The sequence below is a fragment of the Eupeodes corollae genome, chromosome 1 (assembly GCF_945859685.1).
Source record: "Eupeodes corollae chromosome 1, idEupCoro1.1, whole genome shotgun sequence".
NCBI lineage: Eukaryota > Metazoa > Arthropoda > Insecta > Diptera > Syrphidae > Eupeodes > Eupeodes corollae.
Window position 1 is genome coordinate 52,582,187 of NC_079147.1, and position 18,160 is coordinate 52,600,346.

The following is an 18,160-nucleotide window of genomic DNA, read 5'->3' on the forward strand; positions in this document are numbered from 1 at the left end:
TATCTGAAAACTATTGCTTATGTATACTTTCTTCTATGTTCTGCATTTTATAAAAAGTAATCTACAATAGTATTTATTATATTAACAAAAACAAAAACATATATGTACGTACAACTCATTAATTTGTTTTCAATTTTAGCAGCATTTTTATTAAACATACCCTTCAAACAATAATAAGTAAACTTGAACTTTTGTAACTTAACATTTTTAAGGAATGAATGAAAATCGTATTTTGCGTCAAACTGTGGGAATTCACTAAAAGAAAGTTCTGTACGTCAACAATAAACATTCATGTCGATTACATGATCTATTGAATCAATTGTGCATGAATTTAGAACGATTTTTTGACGTTTTCGTTTTGTAATAAACGTCAAAATTTGCATTTTATTTGCTATGCATTTATTCAACAAGTTCGTTATAATCGTTCTGATTATTTTTTTTTTTAATATTTGTGTTTCTTTGAAGCATAATTTTTTTTGATAGCAAATACATGTATGCTTCCATCAATCAAGATTGTTATGGATGAGGTGTTTTTCGATTATAACTCTTTTTTTAAATTAAATATTTACTAATCAAAATGGAATTGAAAAATAGTTGCAAGCTTAAATAATCAAAAACAAACTATAAATATACTTAAATTAATTAAATTGATACAGATTTTAAATACTTGCAAACAAAATTTGAATTCAATAAATTGCGCTCGCACCCTTAACTTGATGGTTCTTCGAACGCATTTTTGATACAATAATCCGAAGTTAGTTATGAAATTTGAACAATTTCGTAGTGATTGCTGTAAATGATTGAATAAATTATATTTAACTGGTGTTGAACATGCTTTTTTCAAGAAAAAAATTACATAGGTTCGCTATCAACAAAATGACTGCAAAACTAAAGCTTAAAACTGAGTTTTTCATCGAAAAAAGTAAAAGGAAAAATCTGAAAACAAACTTATTAACCACCCCATTTTGTTTTTGCTTTGCAAAGTGCCGCTAGCCCACGGCATCGTTTTTTTTTTGTTTGTTTTCACATCTATTCATGGACTAATTGTCAAAATTACAAATACAACAATGTAAACAAACGGGTTTGGAAGAGTGAAACGTACGAAAGATTCCGATCTTGGTAAATGGAGTATTTTTGGCTTTGTCAATCGCCAAAATTGCCGCATTTGGGGTTCGGAGAACCCACATGTGATTGTCGAAAAACAAATGCATCCACAACGCGTGACTGTATGGTGTGGATTTTGGGCTGGAGGCATAATTGGGCCATATTTTTTTAAAAATGATGCTGGTCAAGCAGTGACTGTTATTGGTGCTCGATATCGCGACATGATAACACACTTCTTTCTGCCAAAATTGGATGATATTGATGTGTCCAATATGTGGTTTCAACAAGACGGTGCCACATGTCATACAGCCCGTGAAACAATTCAATCACCGCATGAGACATTTCCAGGTCGTGTAGTCTCTCGTTTCGGTGATCAAAATTGGCCTCCTAGATCGTGTGATTTAACACCATTAGACTTCTTTTTATGGGGTTATTTGAAATCACAAGTCTATGTCAACAAGCTCACAACCACCCGTGCATTAAAGGAGGAGATTCAACGCTGCATCAACGAAATTCAGCCACATTTATGCAGAATGGTCATGGAAAATTTCAACAAAAGAGTGCGCATGTGCATGCAAAGCCGTGTCCGATGTGTTATTCCATACATAACCCTATCCTATGTACTTTACGAGTCAATAAAAATATAACTATCAAAAGACTAAAAACGACGTTTTCTATTTAATTCAAATCTTGCGTTAATTTTGGGACACCCTTTATAAATCATTCAAATTGTGTTTAAATTTGATTTTATTGAGTTTAAAAACACAAAAGATATTTTAAAGTTATAAAATTAAAAATGTTTTTTATTTTATATATTTGCATTTGTCAATAATATGACAGTTCCAGATTGTCTAGCTTTGTAGTGTAGTTTTTCACAAAGCAAAGTTGAATTTTGACAATTTCAATGTCCCAGTTAAACGTTTATGAAAACAAAATTGCATTAGGATTTGTGTAAGGAGGGATACATCCACCAGGTCTGCAGATTTGACGTGAAATCAAAAATGAATCAATTTATTTTACCCCATGATGGTGATGGTTAGTGCGTTGGACTGTCATGCCAAAGTTCTTGGGTTCACTCCCTGGCTGTGCCATCCAAAAGTTTTTTTCACGGGTACTGACTCTTGCAAGGAATTTACAAATCCTCCAAGAGTAATTCTTGTCATAAAAAAGTGCTTTCTCAAATAAGCCGTTCGGATTTGGCATATAAACAGTAGATCCCTTCCATCTTTGACAACATTACTCGCACACAGGAATGGTTGAAAGTTGTAAGTCACCAGGCCCTGGTTTTTCATGGACTGTTGCGCCACCTAATTTATTTTATTTTATTTAAAAAGCTTAGTATTATAATGCTTTCAATGCATATTAAAACATTGCACCACTTTGCAATTATCGTCATTTCAGAGACATTTTTAAAATAGACTTTTTAACAACCATCACCGGCATCAGTCGACATTTTGCACGATCGAGATTTAAATGATTGGCGTTTTAACAGTTGAAACTTTAAAAACCTACTAATCATACCCAAACCTTAAATAAGAATTAAATGTATATTTAATTGAATAAGGAAAGGAAGTGTTCACAATTGGAAGGGAACACTTCTCATCTTTGTATATATAATTGAATAGTACTATCATGAAGAGGAACGCTCGACCTGACATCTTTTTACAATTTGTTCCACATAGTTTGCATGTAAGTGAGAATTCCATTATAAAATAATACATTTCCAGATTATTAAAAAAACAGAAGATGGAGAAGAATGTATACAAATTCAGTGAAAGTTCGAGGGAGTCAAAAATACATTTTTGTTATAATTTATTATTTATATTTTGTATAATTTGTTTTTTTTTTTTTTGATTGGTTGATTGGCAATTAAATCATTTTAAAAAAAACACACAGGACAAAAAATAGAAAAAAATTAGAATATAAACTTTTTGTGGTTGCCAATTAGAAAAATTAAGGTTTTCCCAATTTTTTTCGAATCATTTTCAAATGAGACAAATATTTTTAAACCATGCTAATAATAGTGCGAACATTTTTAACTTAACATAGGAAGTAAAGGTAATGGGTCCGATTTGTCAAATTCAAAATTTTGACATATCTCGACGTTTCAAGGTCCCTAGAGTCGAAATAATACGTTCGCGACGTTTTTTCGTCGTCCATAGCTCAAGAACCAGTACAGATATAGACTTGAAATAAATTGTGTTATATACATATGTACATAGATAATAATGTAGAAAGATGCAAAAAGGGCTCTCAAGAAAATTGCGTGGGTTGTTTTTTTTGACATAGTAATTTGAAAAAAGGGTAAATATTTTGGTAAACAATAAATATCTCACGAACGGTACTAAACAAATATATTTTTTTGAAAAATTCAAATTTTTTAATAAATCAAAATAAATGAAAAACAAAATATTGTTCGCCTAGAAAATTATAGGAACAAAAAATGATTTCATCTCCAAAACAATTTTATGTAACTAAAAATAACGTTTTTGACATCTAGTAAAATTATGAGAAAAATTTAATTGACAGTTTTTGTACAAAATATAAAAAAAAACGATACTAATCTTTGGTAAAAATGTACTTTTAACTCAAACACCTTTTCAAAAATTAAAAACATTGGCTTCAAATTAGTTTTATCTCACAGAAAATATTATTTGCTACATTTACCTAATTTTTATTTAAATCCAACAGTTAAGTAATTAATCGGAATGGGAAGTTATCAGTGTGGGTTGCATCCCAGCCGTTATATTGAAAATATATTCATGTTTAAATAACAGCTTTAATGGTCACTTATTTAAAAACTCTTTTTAGTTGATTTGATGTTAGCACCATAGAAATAAATCAATAGGAATTGAGGTGAAAATTAAAATTGACAAAGATTTAGTTACAAATAAAAAATTAATTTAATTTCAAATTTGATGTGTATTTCTTGATTGTTAAGGTTTTTTATCTTTATTCCTTAATTAAATTGTTTAAAATTAGAATGTCATTTTCGTAACGTGATTACTTAAATAATTAATTACACCTCACAAACCAAAACCATTTGCCCTTTTTCCTAAGAACGCAAGAAGCGCGAAGAAGATAGTGTAGTAATCTTAAGCAATTTGTCCATTTTTTGAAACAACCAAAATGAAGGTGAGGGGAATAGTAGGTTCTTAAACCAATTTTGTTACCTTTTTGGTTAAATACATTAATTAAACATAATTATTCCCTAGAAACTTCCTGCCAACCTAAACACATACTATCGTACTTATTCATGTACCTATTTTTAACTCCAAAAGGATAATTATAGAAAAACATGCCTTAAAAAAGGTAAAAATGCATAAATTCTCATTTTTTTTCAATTTTAACACAGTTGTTTCGCACTGCAAAATATTACAGAAAAAAGTCTGAAGCTGCTATTAGAAGGTCAACGTAAACGGTCAACGCGTTGACTCTTTGACGTAAAATAGACGTCATTTGCAGATCTACAATAATTAAAAACCACACAATAATTATGTAATATGCTTACACTGTACCAATTTTAACATTCTTTCAGACCCTAATATGAAAAAAAAAATAAAAATAACGTTGGCTTAAATAAATATTTTGTCTAATAGTGTGATAGTCAACATCTAAAGTATTGACGCTGTGAACGTTTACGGTGCGTGTGTTGACACAGAATGTTTAGATGTTTTTATTACGTCAGAGAGTCAACGCCTTGGCTCTTTAAGTTGATTGTTTAATTCTAGTTTGAATCATGACTTAACTCCAATTACGAAACGACTTAAGTCCTTACAACTCAGCTTAATACACACCAACCTCCTTAATACTTACTTTTCTACATATCTACCCACCCACTTTCTTACAATACAAAAGAAAAAAACAAATTTAAAAAATACCTACATCGAATGTATTTGCTATGGAAAAATTCAAAATATGGCAACGTAGCATTGTATCAAAACTGAAATTTGAAAACGTTGCTTTTAAATTTTCAGATTTCACAAAAATAGAAAATCTGAAATCAAATGAATACAAATGAATACAAATTTAAAACTCATACAACTAAATGTATTGTATATGCATATCTTCTATACATTGATAGGTATGAATAAAACAAATCTCAGGTAACGTTGGCAACGACTGATTTTTGTTTACATTTGACTTTGTATATAAACTGCATAGTATTATCATGGAACAGAAAATTTTGGTACGAAAGGCGGACCATGAGGGCGCTGTGTGTACGGAAATTTGGCGTGGAATCTAAGAGCGACTGGAAGTATAAAAATATTGAAATAAATAAATAAAATAAATTACTCAAATGTAAACAAAAATCAGTCGTTGCCAACGTACTAAATACCTAATACGAAAAGAAAAGAAGTATGTTGTTACAATTGTAATCAAACCGGACACTACGCTAGGCAATGTACGCAGACTTGGAAAAGGCGATGGCAAGCAAACAGCGACTACAAACCGCGACCAACAGTCCCAGAAAAAGGGAACCGATTGTTACTATTGGTTATTGGTTATAGATACACAGGGTTCCTAGACTCGGGAAGTGAACGTTCTATAGTTTCTGAAACTGTGGCCTCAGAATTAAATTTTCCCATTAAAAAGTGTAACGCTGTTTTACAGGGGTTTGCTTTAGGGAAATGTAAAACATTAGGATGTGTATCACGTGAAATGCAAATTGACAACGCTTTCTTTCCTATTTGTGCTGTAGTTGTTGCAGATGAACTCTCCGTCTATGTTCTGCTTGGAAAAGATATACTCAACAATCCTGAATGTGAAATTAATAAAGAGGGAGACATTCTTAGCAATCTTTGTCACAATCGCCGATGCCCTGCTTGCACTTCTCAACAATTTTCGGAATTGCATTCCTATGAACCTTCAATAACTGGGCAGAACAGTTGTCACCACAAAAGCCAATAGTCTACCATCCATACAAAATACCCTATGATAAAACGGAAACTCTCTCATCTATGATTGCCGAGCTTTTCGAAAAGGATATAATAAAAGAATGAGTCCGATTTCGCTTCACCGTTGGTACTTGTTAAAAAGAAAAACGGAGAAGACAGAATGTGTGTTGACGACAGAAAGCTTAACTCTGTAACTAAAAAAATCAACTGTCTATTCCCACCTGTTGAAGATCAATTCAATAATCTTGCAGGCTACAAGCACTTCATAGTCCTGAGGTGCCAGCACATAACTTGATACAACCGAGTTTAGTCGATGCAATCGAGCATTGACAGTGACAGCACACATTTTGGTTCAATCGAGTGTCCTCGCCATATATGACAACACACAAACTTGAAATTGACGTTTGAAACAAAAGTTTTCACTCGACAGAAATTAGTTATCGTTGGCATCGATTTTTGTATGAGAAAAATGGAAAAACAAAATAATATGTCAATAAATAAAAAACAGACTGAGATTAAGCGAGGGGAATTCTTAAAACTGCCCAAGGGAGAAAAAAAATGCTGTAGTTAAAACTGATTGAATACCTAAACACAGAGGGTCATCCACAAAAAGATCTTATAGATTGGAAAAAAGTAGGTTGATGTTACAAATTATGTACCTATGTATGTAATTATATTTTTTTAGCGCTGGAGTGATCTTAAATACAAGGAAAAGAATAAGCTAAGAAGTAATAAACTTCACTTAAAAGGCTCGGGTGGAATTCATACGACTTGGGGGAAAACATTTGTTCCAACATTGGTTTGGTAACTCCCACTGGCTAGGAGATTTAATGTTGCAGAAAGCTGTAGAACTGTGGAACTGATATTCTTCTGTCTTCTGGAAAATCTACAGAGCTTTGTATCGTGTGAAAACACTCCTTGTTGACTCTAAACTGCTACACAAAGCTAAAAAAAATAGTTTTACAAATGTTACACTTATCATGATCTTTCTTTTCTTTTTGAATATTTACTTATTTTCACTCAATTTAAATGGGTTGCTATTTGGCCCTATCGGGAATTATTGGGGAAATATTTTTCCCACGGAATTTTGTTGTTCCCGGGAACGCATTCCTTCTATCGGAAATTCCCCACGGAATGCTTTTCCCTGGGGACAACTTTTACCAGCATGAAAATGAAAAAAAAACGAATATTGTTTTCCAAGATTTTGACATTTGATTTTGCAGTAAACAAAAAAAGGTTTATTTATTTTGTGCAGTGCTTATTTTTATTATTAATTGACAAGATAGAACAGAGAGGACGAGATGAGCAGAGAATTATAAGGCGGAGTTTAAGTGGTCATTGTAGTACCCGTGGCATGATGGTTAGTGCGTTGGACTGTCATGCTAGAGGTTTTGGGTTCGATTCCTCCCTATGCCACCTAAAGTTTTTCACGGGTACTGCCTCATGTGAGAAATTGACAAATTCTCCGAGAGTAATTCTTGTCATGAAAAGTGCTTTCTCAAATTTGCCGTTCGGATTCGGCTTAAAACTGTAGGTCGCTTCCATCCCTGACAACAGTACTCGTACACAGGAATGGTTGAGAGTTGTCCGTCACTAGGCCCTAGTTCTCAAACGGACTGTTGCGCCACCCAATTTATTTATTTATTTTTAGCGATCATTCAAATCCTTTAGAGCTACCAGAACCACTGTAAGTTGAAACATTTGATTGACTGATACATTTTTGATGCCGTTTCTATCTACAGATTCCATCGTTACTATAGAGCTAATAGCCATTGTTTAAACATTTGATGGGTACGCTTTCTGATTTCTCGCCTCAGTCAGAGGAACCTATCGCTATTCCTCCTTTCATTAAGATCAGTGCGTGTTTGCGTTTCTTTGCAGAAGGTTTGTATCAGACAGGAGTGGGATAAGACCATGAGGTTGGGTTGGCTCAATCTTCATTTTTAGAAGTCCTTTCAAATGTATTAGATATCTTTGACAACAAAATTTGCCCGTTATGGATCAAGATGCAAATGACTCAAGAAGAAAAAAGGAAAACAAGCTTGAAGTTTTATGAAAAGCATAAAATTCCTTCTATTTGCTTCGAATTAGAAGAATTTGACCCATAAAAAAGTTTTTTTTTTTCCCACGTAAAATGAAAGGGAAAAATTCCGAGGGAAAAAGGAAAAAATTTCCATTACAAAAATTGTTCAAGATAAATATTTTTTTCTCTCGGAATTTTTCCCTAATTTCGAAAGACGTTCACGATACCTATTTTTCGAATATGGGAGAAAGTTCATGGGAAACACAATTCCCGATAGCACCAATTATGTATCTCTCAAATATCTTCTTTTGATTTTAGCCTTCTTCGCCTTCACTTTAACTCTCCGAATCAAAGAACAAATATTTCGAATAAAAACTTTAAATTGGAACTAGAATGAAATAATTTCAAAGAAAACTCAATTGCTTTGTATATATATTTGAATAGTACTATCATGAAGAAGGAACGCTCGACCTGACATCTTTTTCCGACTTCCTAAACAATGCGTTCCACATGTTTTGCATGTGGAATGTATTGGGTGGGGGCAAGCATGAGGGAGAATTCCAATATAAAATAATACATTTCCAGATTATTAAAAAAACAGAAGATAGAGAAGAATGTATACAAATTCAGTGAAAGTTGGAGGGAGTCAATGAAAATACATTTTTGTTATAATTTATTATTTATACTTTGTATAATTTTTTTTTGATTGTTTGATTGGCAGTGAAATCATTTAAAAAAAAACACACATAACAAAAAATAGAAGAAAAATTAGAATATAAACTTTTTGTGGTTGCCAATTAGAAAAATTAAGGTTTTCCCTATTTTTTTCGAATAATTTTCAAATGAGACAAATATTTATAAACCATGCCAATAATAGTACGAACATTTTAAACTTAACATAGGAAGTTGTTGTAATAGGTCCGATTTGTCAAATTGAAAATTTTGACATTTCTCGACGTTTCAAGGTCCCTATAGTCGAAATAAAAGATTTTTGGAGAGTTGCCTGTGCTTGCGTGTGTACGTTCGCGACGTTTTTACGTCGTCCATAGCTCATGAACCAGCAGAGATATGGACTTGAAATAATTTTTTTATACAGACAATAATGCAGAAAGATGCAGAAAGGGCTCTCAAGAAAATTGTGTGTGTGGTTTTTTTGACATAGCAATTTGAAAAAAAGGTAAATATTTTGGTAAACCCTAAATATCTCACGAACGATACTAAACAAATATATTTCTTGGAAAAATTCCAATTAACATTTTTTTATAAATCAAAAAAAAAAAAAACTGAAAAAACTAAATATTTTTCGTTTATTATTTATATATTATATATTATATTTATTTTTATTTTTAACGTTTTTGACATCTGGTAAAATTATGAGAAAAATTGAATTGACAGTCTTTGTACAAAATATATATAAACAAAAAACAATACTAAAACTTGGTAAAAATGTACTTTTAACTCAAATACTTTTTTAAAAATTAAAAACATTGGCTTCAAACTAATTTTATCTCACAGAAAATATTATTTGCTACATTTATGTAATTTTTATTAAAATCCAACAGTTAAGTAATTAATCGGAATGGGAAGTTATCAGTGTGGGTTGCATTGAAAATATATTCATGTTCAAAAACAGATTTGATGTTAGCACCATAGAAATAAATCAATAGTAATTGAGGTGAAAATTAAAATGGACAAAGATTTAGTTAGAAATAAAAAATGAATTTAATTAACTTCCCATAGGAAGTTATTTTGATATGAAATTTGATGTGTATTTCTTCAATGTTAAGGTTTTTTGATCTTTCTTTCTTAATTAAATTCCTTAAAATTAGAATGTCATTTTTGTAACTTGATTACACCTGACAAGCCAAAACCATTTACCCTTTTTCCTAAGAACGAAAGAAGCAAGAAGAAGATAGTGTAGTAATCTTTACCCATTTGTCCGTTCTTTGAAACAACCAAAATGAGGGTGAGGAGAATAGTAGTTTCCTAAACTAATTTTGTTACCTTTTTGGTTTAATACATTAATTTAACAAAATTTCCTAGAAACTTCCTTACATTTTTATCTACGCAACAACCTGCCAACCTAAAGACATACTATCGTACTTATCCAAAAGGATAAATATAGAAAAATATGTTTTAAAATAGGTAAACATGCAAAAATTCTCATTTTTTCCAATTTTAACACAGTTGTTTTGCACTGCAAAATATTAAAGAAAAAAGTCTAAAGCTACTATTAGAAGGTCAACGTAAACGGTCAACGCGTTGGCTCTTTGACGTAAAAAAGACGTCATTTGTAGATCTACAATTAAAACTACACAATAGTTATGAATATGCTTACACTGTACCAATTTTAACATTCTTTGTCACCCTAATATGAAATAAAAATAAAAATAACGTTGGCTTAAATAAATATTATTTTTTCTAATGGTGATATTCAACATCTTAAGCATTGAAGCTGTGAACGTTGACAGTGCGTGCGTTGACACAGAATATTTATATGTTTTTATGATGTCATAGACTCAACGCCTTGGCCCTTTAAGTTGATTGTTTTATTCTAGCTTGAGTCATGACTTAACTCCAAATATGAAACGACTTAAGTCCTTACAATTCATCTTAATACACACCAACCTCCTTAATACTTACTTTTCTACATACCTACCCAACCCACCCACTACCCACATTACAATAAAAAAAAAAAACAAATTTAAAAAATACCTACATCAAATGTATTTGCTATGGAAAAATTCAAATTATGGCAACGTAGCATTGTATCAAAACTGAAATTTGAAAACGTTGCTTTTAAATTTTCAGATTTCACAAAAATACAAAATCTAAAATCAAATGAATACAATTTTCTGCTAACAAATTTAAAACACATACAACTAAATGTATTTTTGATTACATTGATAAGTATGAATAAAACAAATCTCAGGTAACGTTGGCAACGACTGATTTTTGTTTACATTTGAGTAATTTATTTTATTTATTTATTTCAATATTTTTATACTTCCAGTCGCTCTTAGATTCCACACATAATTTTCGTACAGGAAGCGCCCCCATGGTCCGCCTTTCGTACCAAAATTTTGTGTTTCATGATAATACTATTCAAATCAATATACAAAGCCTTCTGTTAATTTAACGTTTCTATTATTGTTAATAACGAATAAATACTAACAAATACTTTATACAACATAGAATTTCCAGTTCTATAGAAATTGTAATAGTCGAGCTTATCACAGACTCCGTCAGGGTAGATCGTACTGCGAATAGAAAAAAAGTGTCATAGCCTAAGTCCAGACTAAATGCACTACCTCTCACGAATTAAAACAAATATTTCTCGATTGGTAGTAATTAAAAAGGAGCTTATAATGAGCGGGGTATTTACTAAACTTGAATAGTATTTAAATCGCTCTTAAACATTCAATAGGAATAAAATGCATAAATGTTGATAGTGAATCCTTTTCTTTTGATTAACATATGTATGAATGTATGTACATACATATGTATGTGCGCAAAATATTTTACAAGCTTTATTCAAACTATAAATTTAATACAACAAATAATATTTTATTTTATTATTTTCATACAATAACATACAATATACCTTTCAATATTTTTATGACTTAACAACGATTCTAAGTGCATAAATATTTTTGGTTTTAATTTGTTTAAATCACGAAAGATTTAATTTAATAAAATTAACTACAGTATTTACACTAAAATAATTTGTATTTAATTTTAATTTAAAGCTGGCATTTTGTTTAATTTATTCATAATACAATTATAAATATTATTTCTTAACTAAGCAGTGAATTTTTGATCTTTAATATTCATTTTTGTATTTTTATATTTCTGCAAAACGCAACAACTCGCACTCAACATAAAACATAAAAATTTATTTTATTGTACGTATACAAGTATTTTACATGTTACACAACAAATTGCAATTTTAAAAAAGATTTTTGCTGTGTTAAAAAGAAATACATAAAATAAAAATCGAACAAAGAACAAGACAAAAAAAAAAACGAATAAATAAAACACAAATTCAGTTCCTTTTAAAATAAAATCAATTCTTTAATACTTTTTTTTAATAATATTTATAATTCTTCTTATTTTCGCTATAAATTTTAAAGATGCTAATATTTTATTTTTCTTAAAGTAAAAATACATTTAAAAACGTGTATAATATTTCCTACTTATGTTCATTTTTAAAATATTATGTATAACAAACAAAATTAAGTAGAAAAAGAATACATAATAATATTAAAAAAACAAAATCGATAACAACCAAAATTAGAGAATTTCACAATTTATTTCAAAAAAAGGAAAAATAAAACAGAAAATAAATAAATTTATTAATTTGTAATTCAATTAATTATTAATAAAAAATAAAATTGTATTCTAACAATATTGAGAAAGATGTGTGATGAAAGAAGTGTGAAGATTTTTCATTTGTTTGTTTTTTGTTAGTTGGTTGTATTTTGTATAGTTGCTTTGTTTTGTTGTTGTTTGTTTTATATATAACACAGTTTAGGAATTAGTTGCAATTAAATTGTAAATAATTTGTAAAGTAATGGTAAGTTGATTTGATATTGTTTGCCTTATGCTACAATTCGAAAAATTCATCTTGTTGCTTTTCGAGGCGTTGCAGTGAATTTTGCACTCTCCTTCCTTGGGTAATATTAAGGAGCTGCGCGGTGTCGGAGGTGCTTCCTGAAGAACTGTGACGTGTATGACTTGTCTGGTTATTTTGCTGATAATGTTGTTTATATGAGCTGGAATTGGGTGATTTTATTCGGCGTACTCCGCCGGTTGTAAAAAGATCGTCATCGCTTTGACTCGTTAACAGACTGCAAAAAAAAAATAAAAAATACTATTTTATTAAATTCATCAATTCACTTCAATTAGTTCTTCTTAAGTTTGTAAAACGCACGTATAAGTACTTGAGTTAAAATAAAATCTATTAAAGAAGAAACAGTTTTTTTCTTAACAAATTTAACATTTCTTATTAGGAACCTAAATGGTTTTATCGAAAGCGCTAAGGAAATTTTACAGGTGTTTCAAATAATAAAGAATAACTTTGACAAAGCAAACCATGTTTCGCAACATTTTTAGGAGTAATGCAACATAAATGATCCATTTGGGTCTGACTGCGGAAGAATAGTTATACTTCCTCAAGGAAAGAAGTTTTACTTTTGCTATACACTGGGGGTTGGTTGCTTTAATTGGTTTGTTGTTGGATCGATCTTCTTAATTCCTTGCTTTTGTATGGTGAACACAATATACCACCTAGAGTAAATTAACAAGACGATCTCGAGCACTCTTCAAAATTGGTGTGGAGTGCTTAGCGTCGAAATCATCGAATCTCAGTCGCTGCCCACAATCTCGTAAAAGGCCCTAACTTATATTTTCACTATTGGAAGATAATGATGAAAACACTAAAGCTTTGGACGAAAAAAAACCCTATGTACAACAATATGTCATCTAAGTTTTCTTTCACGGGTACTGCCTCTTGCGAGGGATTGACAAATTCTCCAAGAGTAATTCTTGTCATGAAAAATGCTTTCTCAAATTAGCCGTTCGTATTCGGCTTAAAACTGTAGGTCCCCCCATCCCTGACAACAGTACTCGCACATAGGAATGGTTGAGAGTTGTTAGTCACTAGGCCCTAGTTCTCAACGGACTGTTGCGCTACCTAATTTATTTATTTATAATTAATTATTATATTCTTTTATTGTTTTACATTTTTATTTATTCCAAAAATGCTTACGGTTTTCAAAAAACAAAGAAAACACATTTTTTTCAATTTCATTTTTTCGTTCGATGGCAATTCCTCTTTGTTAGGAACGAACGACTGAAGTGGGCCTATAAAATCTTGACTTCACATATTTATTTTTTAGAAAATTAAGCGTTATGAAATCCGACTCAAAGGATAATTTGTAGAGCAAATGATTGCTTCCTCTATCTACTTTTATGCATGCTATATCGTGTAAATACGGTCTTGGTGTGGATTGTTGATTTTTTATAAGGACGAGCAATCGGACCAGTCGTAAAAATCCAATACAGACATTTGCTTAACGTAAACCGTGTTGAACACAATCGAAGTAATCCTTGAAATCGTATTGTTTTCTCTTCCGTTCAATAGGGATTTCAACCTGATGGTGAAAGCTGTCAGCAGACATGAACGACCAGGTTCAAAAAAGTTTAGTGTTATTGATGTAGCATATATCTCATCTGAATTGATAATCATTAGAAGATATGAAAATAATGCCCAATTTTTATTTTGAGCCGCGCAATTACGAGGGGCGTTCAATATATTCTCGGTATCGATATGAAGGAAAATGCAAATTCAATTTAAATTGTTTTTATTTTTCAATATAATCTCCCCTAACATCAATGCATTTGTTACATCTTGAGATAAGCTTATTTAAACCCTCAAAAAAATAAGTTTCCTCTTTCCCTGCAAAATACCCATTAATTGCCGACTTGAGTTCTTCATCATCCGAAAATCTTTTTCCACGAGACATTTTTTCAAACCCGGAAACAGGAAGTAATCACTAGGGGCAAGGTCTGGACTATAGGGTGGATGTTGAATTTCTTCAAAACCACAATCTCGCACAGCAGCCTTGGAAACTCGCGCAGTGTGAACAGGAGCGTTGTCATGAAGAAGCAACACACCCGCTGCGAGTTTACCCCGTCTTTTCTTTTTAATTTCCTCCCGTAAATTATGCAAAGTGAAGCGTAGGATTTGGCGTTGATGGTTTCACCTTTTTTTGTACTCAATGAGTAAGATTCTCTTTGAGTCCCAAAAAACTGTGGCCATGAGCTTCCCGGCAGACGGAGTGACTTTGAACTTTTTCGGTGGGTTTGTTCCTTTTTTATGCCACTGCATAGACTCTTGTTTGCTTTCAGGGTCATAGTGGTGAACCCATGTTTCGTCCCCAGTAACAATCCGATGCATAACACCGTCCGCGTTCTCACTACACATCTCCAAAAGCTCTCTACAGCATGCAATTCTCACTTTTTTCTGAGGCGCTGTGAGCATTCGTGGCACCCACCTTGCACTGACCTTTGAAAGGTTAAGATGGTCATGAAGGATGGTGTGAATGGTACCAGTCGAAAGCTTGGTGATCTCTGCCATCAATTGCACCTTTATTCGGGCATCCTCGAGAACAAGTTTTTCGGCTTCTTTGATGCTTTCTCCCGTACAAGCACTAGCCGGGGCGCTGGAGCGGGGGTCGTCTTCAATGCTCTCTCTGCCTCTCTTGAACTCACTTGACCACTTTTGCACAATTGATAATGAAGGTGCGGAACCCTGGTAAACTGCCACCATTTCTTCATGAAAAGTTTTTTGACTTTTTCCTTGCTTAGTGAGAAATTTAATTACAGCGCGATGCTCAATTTTCACCATCATCGTCTCAGTTGCCATTATGATTCTGTTTAAATAGAGATTTAACGGTAAATAATAATCACATTTATATGAAATTTTACATGAATGCACTAAAATAATAGTATTACTTGATAAATAAGTCAATTTATATATATAACCACAGCTTCACCCCGATACCGAGAATATATTGAACGCCCCTCGTATCAACCCATACACTTAAGTTTAATTTATCTCGATAGTTATAAGAAGTGCAAAAAGAAAGCGTTAAAAGTGCTTATAATGTGTTCTTTCTTTCGCCCGGAGGGACCCTCATGCCAAATTGCAGCAAATGGGATTTCTTTGATTTTTTCTCCAAGTGGCACAAAACTTTCGTTAAAAGCTATAATGCGCTTCGAAAAGATGCCAGCCTTAAAGCCTTCTAAGCGCGGTAGCATAATCACTTTTTGCAAATCAACAGACACAAGAAGTGTATCCGGAGCTATTTCATTGGAATCAAGTTTGCTATGTTTACGATACTCTGCTCTTGTTAATTTGACTCGGTCCTTGTGATATTCCCAGTCTTTACAAATATCACAGACTTGTTCGTCGCTGATCTGTATTTCCACGTTGTTGTTCACACGTTTGCATGCCATATCCAGTTTGTGGCTTTTACATTGCTCACATTCCTCATGTCCAAGCGACGCAAACGAGATATTCATTTCACGCACAATCTTACAAACATTTTGGTACGAAGTTCGAATTTTGGGATGTCATCGTGCATACCTTTCCTGGTTAAGTCACTTGGTAGATAGTGAGAAATCGTTGGATTGTAACCTTCAATAAATTCTTTTATTTTTTGTGTGTCCAATCGGGGATACGAACGACCACATCATCCACGTTTATCATAAAGGAGTGATAATGAATTTTGAGGAGTTGTCCTAATTACGTTATAAAGTACACTGTTGTTTTACTTGGAAACAGTAGTAAGGTAGAAGGCTTTGCAAACAGCTCAGATATTATCCTGTTCATTTTTCAAAAAATAGAAAAAGCTAAATTTTCTCCTTGACGATAACTTGTTTTTTTTTTTGGAGCAGTATTTTGTTTGCGTGTTGAATTTAATATAAAATGTCGCCTTTCAAGCCAATCTAAAGACCAAAACTGAGTATTTATTTCAATTCTCCTACCTTCACAAATATTTGAAATGGATTTTTTAATATATTTCTCTCCACATGGATGTTTTTTTGATTCTTTTTCTCTTCTTTTACATTGTTGTTCTTTGGCTGACAGCCCTTTTCTCTTCCGCTTTAATCTTGCGCCATCATCGTTGGACTCCGCATCCTGTCCTGGGTTGGTTTCTTCCACTTCTTTAATATTTAATGTTACAATTTCTTCTGGATTCACTCCATTTGTCTCTGTACCACCAGCAGTAACAAGGACATTTTCATTTTCTGAATCACTACTATTTTCGGGAACATAATCAGGATCTACTTCAACAGAATTTTTTTTATTTACATTTTTTAATTCTGTTTTCATTAATTCGATTTTTTTTTCTGTGATTAATATCTAAAGCTTAATTAACAAGCATTTTGACCGGTTAATGTTAAATCAATTATTATATATGTGGATAAATTAAAAAAAAGCGAAGTTACCGCTTCAAAAGTTTCAACAGATTATGTAAATGCCTAATAAAGCCCTCTGCTAAAACCAAAACTCAACATTCGTTATAAAGTTAAACATGAGGTTACGAATTTTACGTATCAAAAATTTCATTCAACTGTAGGCAAATAACGCACTTTCCAACAAAATCAAATTCTAAATTCATAAAAAAAACTCTACAAGATTCAATACGTTACGAGGTTACAACCTTTTACATAAAAAATTGCAGCCAGAAAAAAGCCAACAACTAACTCCAAATATGCAAAAAAATCTAAATCGCAAATTTTGTTGATAGGACCTTTATGAGATTATGAGCAGAGTGGTACCCAAGCCATCTCAGTCCACCAATCACAACCCAATTGAAAATTTGTAGGCTGATCTGAACACATCTTTAGTTACCAAAGTGGCCAACAATAAGCAACAACGCCATTCTAGCAAGTTAATGCTAAAAACTTGCCGAGTCTCTGTCTCGGCGTATACAAAAATTAAACGAAACCATTTCGGCTACTGAAAGAACTAAAAAACATTTTCTTATTTGAAAACTGACTTCTTCTTAATTAAATTTGTCCAATTCACATACTTATCTGACAATCTCTTTTATTTTAAACATCTGTGCATTTTAAGTGTATCTCAAAATATGTTTGGTAGTTCTTGTAGCATAAACTGAAGGCAGAGGTTAGTGAGATAAAGTTCCGAGTTGCCTTGGTCAAAAATGTACGTTCAAGGAATGCAGTTCAATGCAAATGAAGAGTCTTATGACTCAAATATCTTTTCAAAACTTTAAGAAATTGGTTTTAAACTACTTTTTCTTTAAAAAAATAGTGTTGTTAACATTCACTAAAATTTTGCGAAAAATCTAATTGAAAAAAATACTAAACTTGTTAAAAATTCACTTTCGACTCAAATAACTTTTCAAAAATTAAAAACATTGTCTTCAAACTTCTTCTTTTTTTTTTTTTATCATTGTTTGTTTATTGACCAATTATACAATTATTACATTTTTTGCTATCGCCCAGTTTACAGAGTTATGGTTAGAACTACCTTACTTCTGAAAAATATTATAAATAACGCACAATTTATTGAATTTTAAAGATATAGTTTAGTTTGAGG

The 18,160-nt window shown here is 31.8% G+C and overlaps 1 protein-coding gene across 2 annotated transcripts in view; it reads right to left on the reverse strand.

Annotated features, from left to right (window-relative positions):
* Positions 1-12,480: 12,480 nt before the first annotated feature.
* LOC129939354 (lysM and putative peptidoglycan-binding domain-containing protein 2) overlaps positions 12,481-18,160 on the reverse strand; it is a 70,536-nt gene continuing 64,856 nt past the window's right edge. For both annotated transcript variants that reach the window (XM_056047334.1, XM_056047335.1), the window contains exon 4: positions 12,481-12,875. In XM_056047334.1, coding sequence (XP_055903309.1) covers positions 12,632-12,875 — 244 coding nt within the window. In that variant the 3' untranslated portion in view covers positions 12,481-12,631. The remainder of the gene's footprint in view (positions 12,876-18,160) is intronic.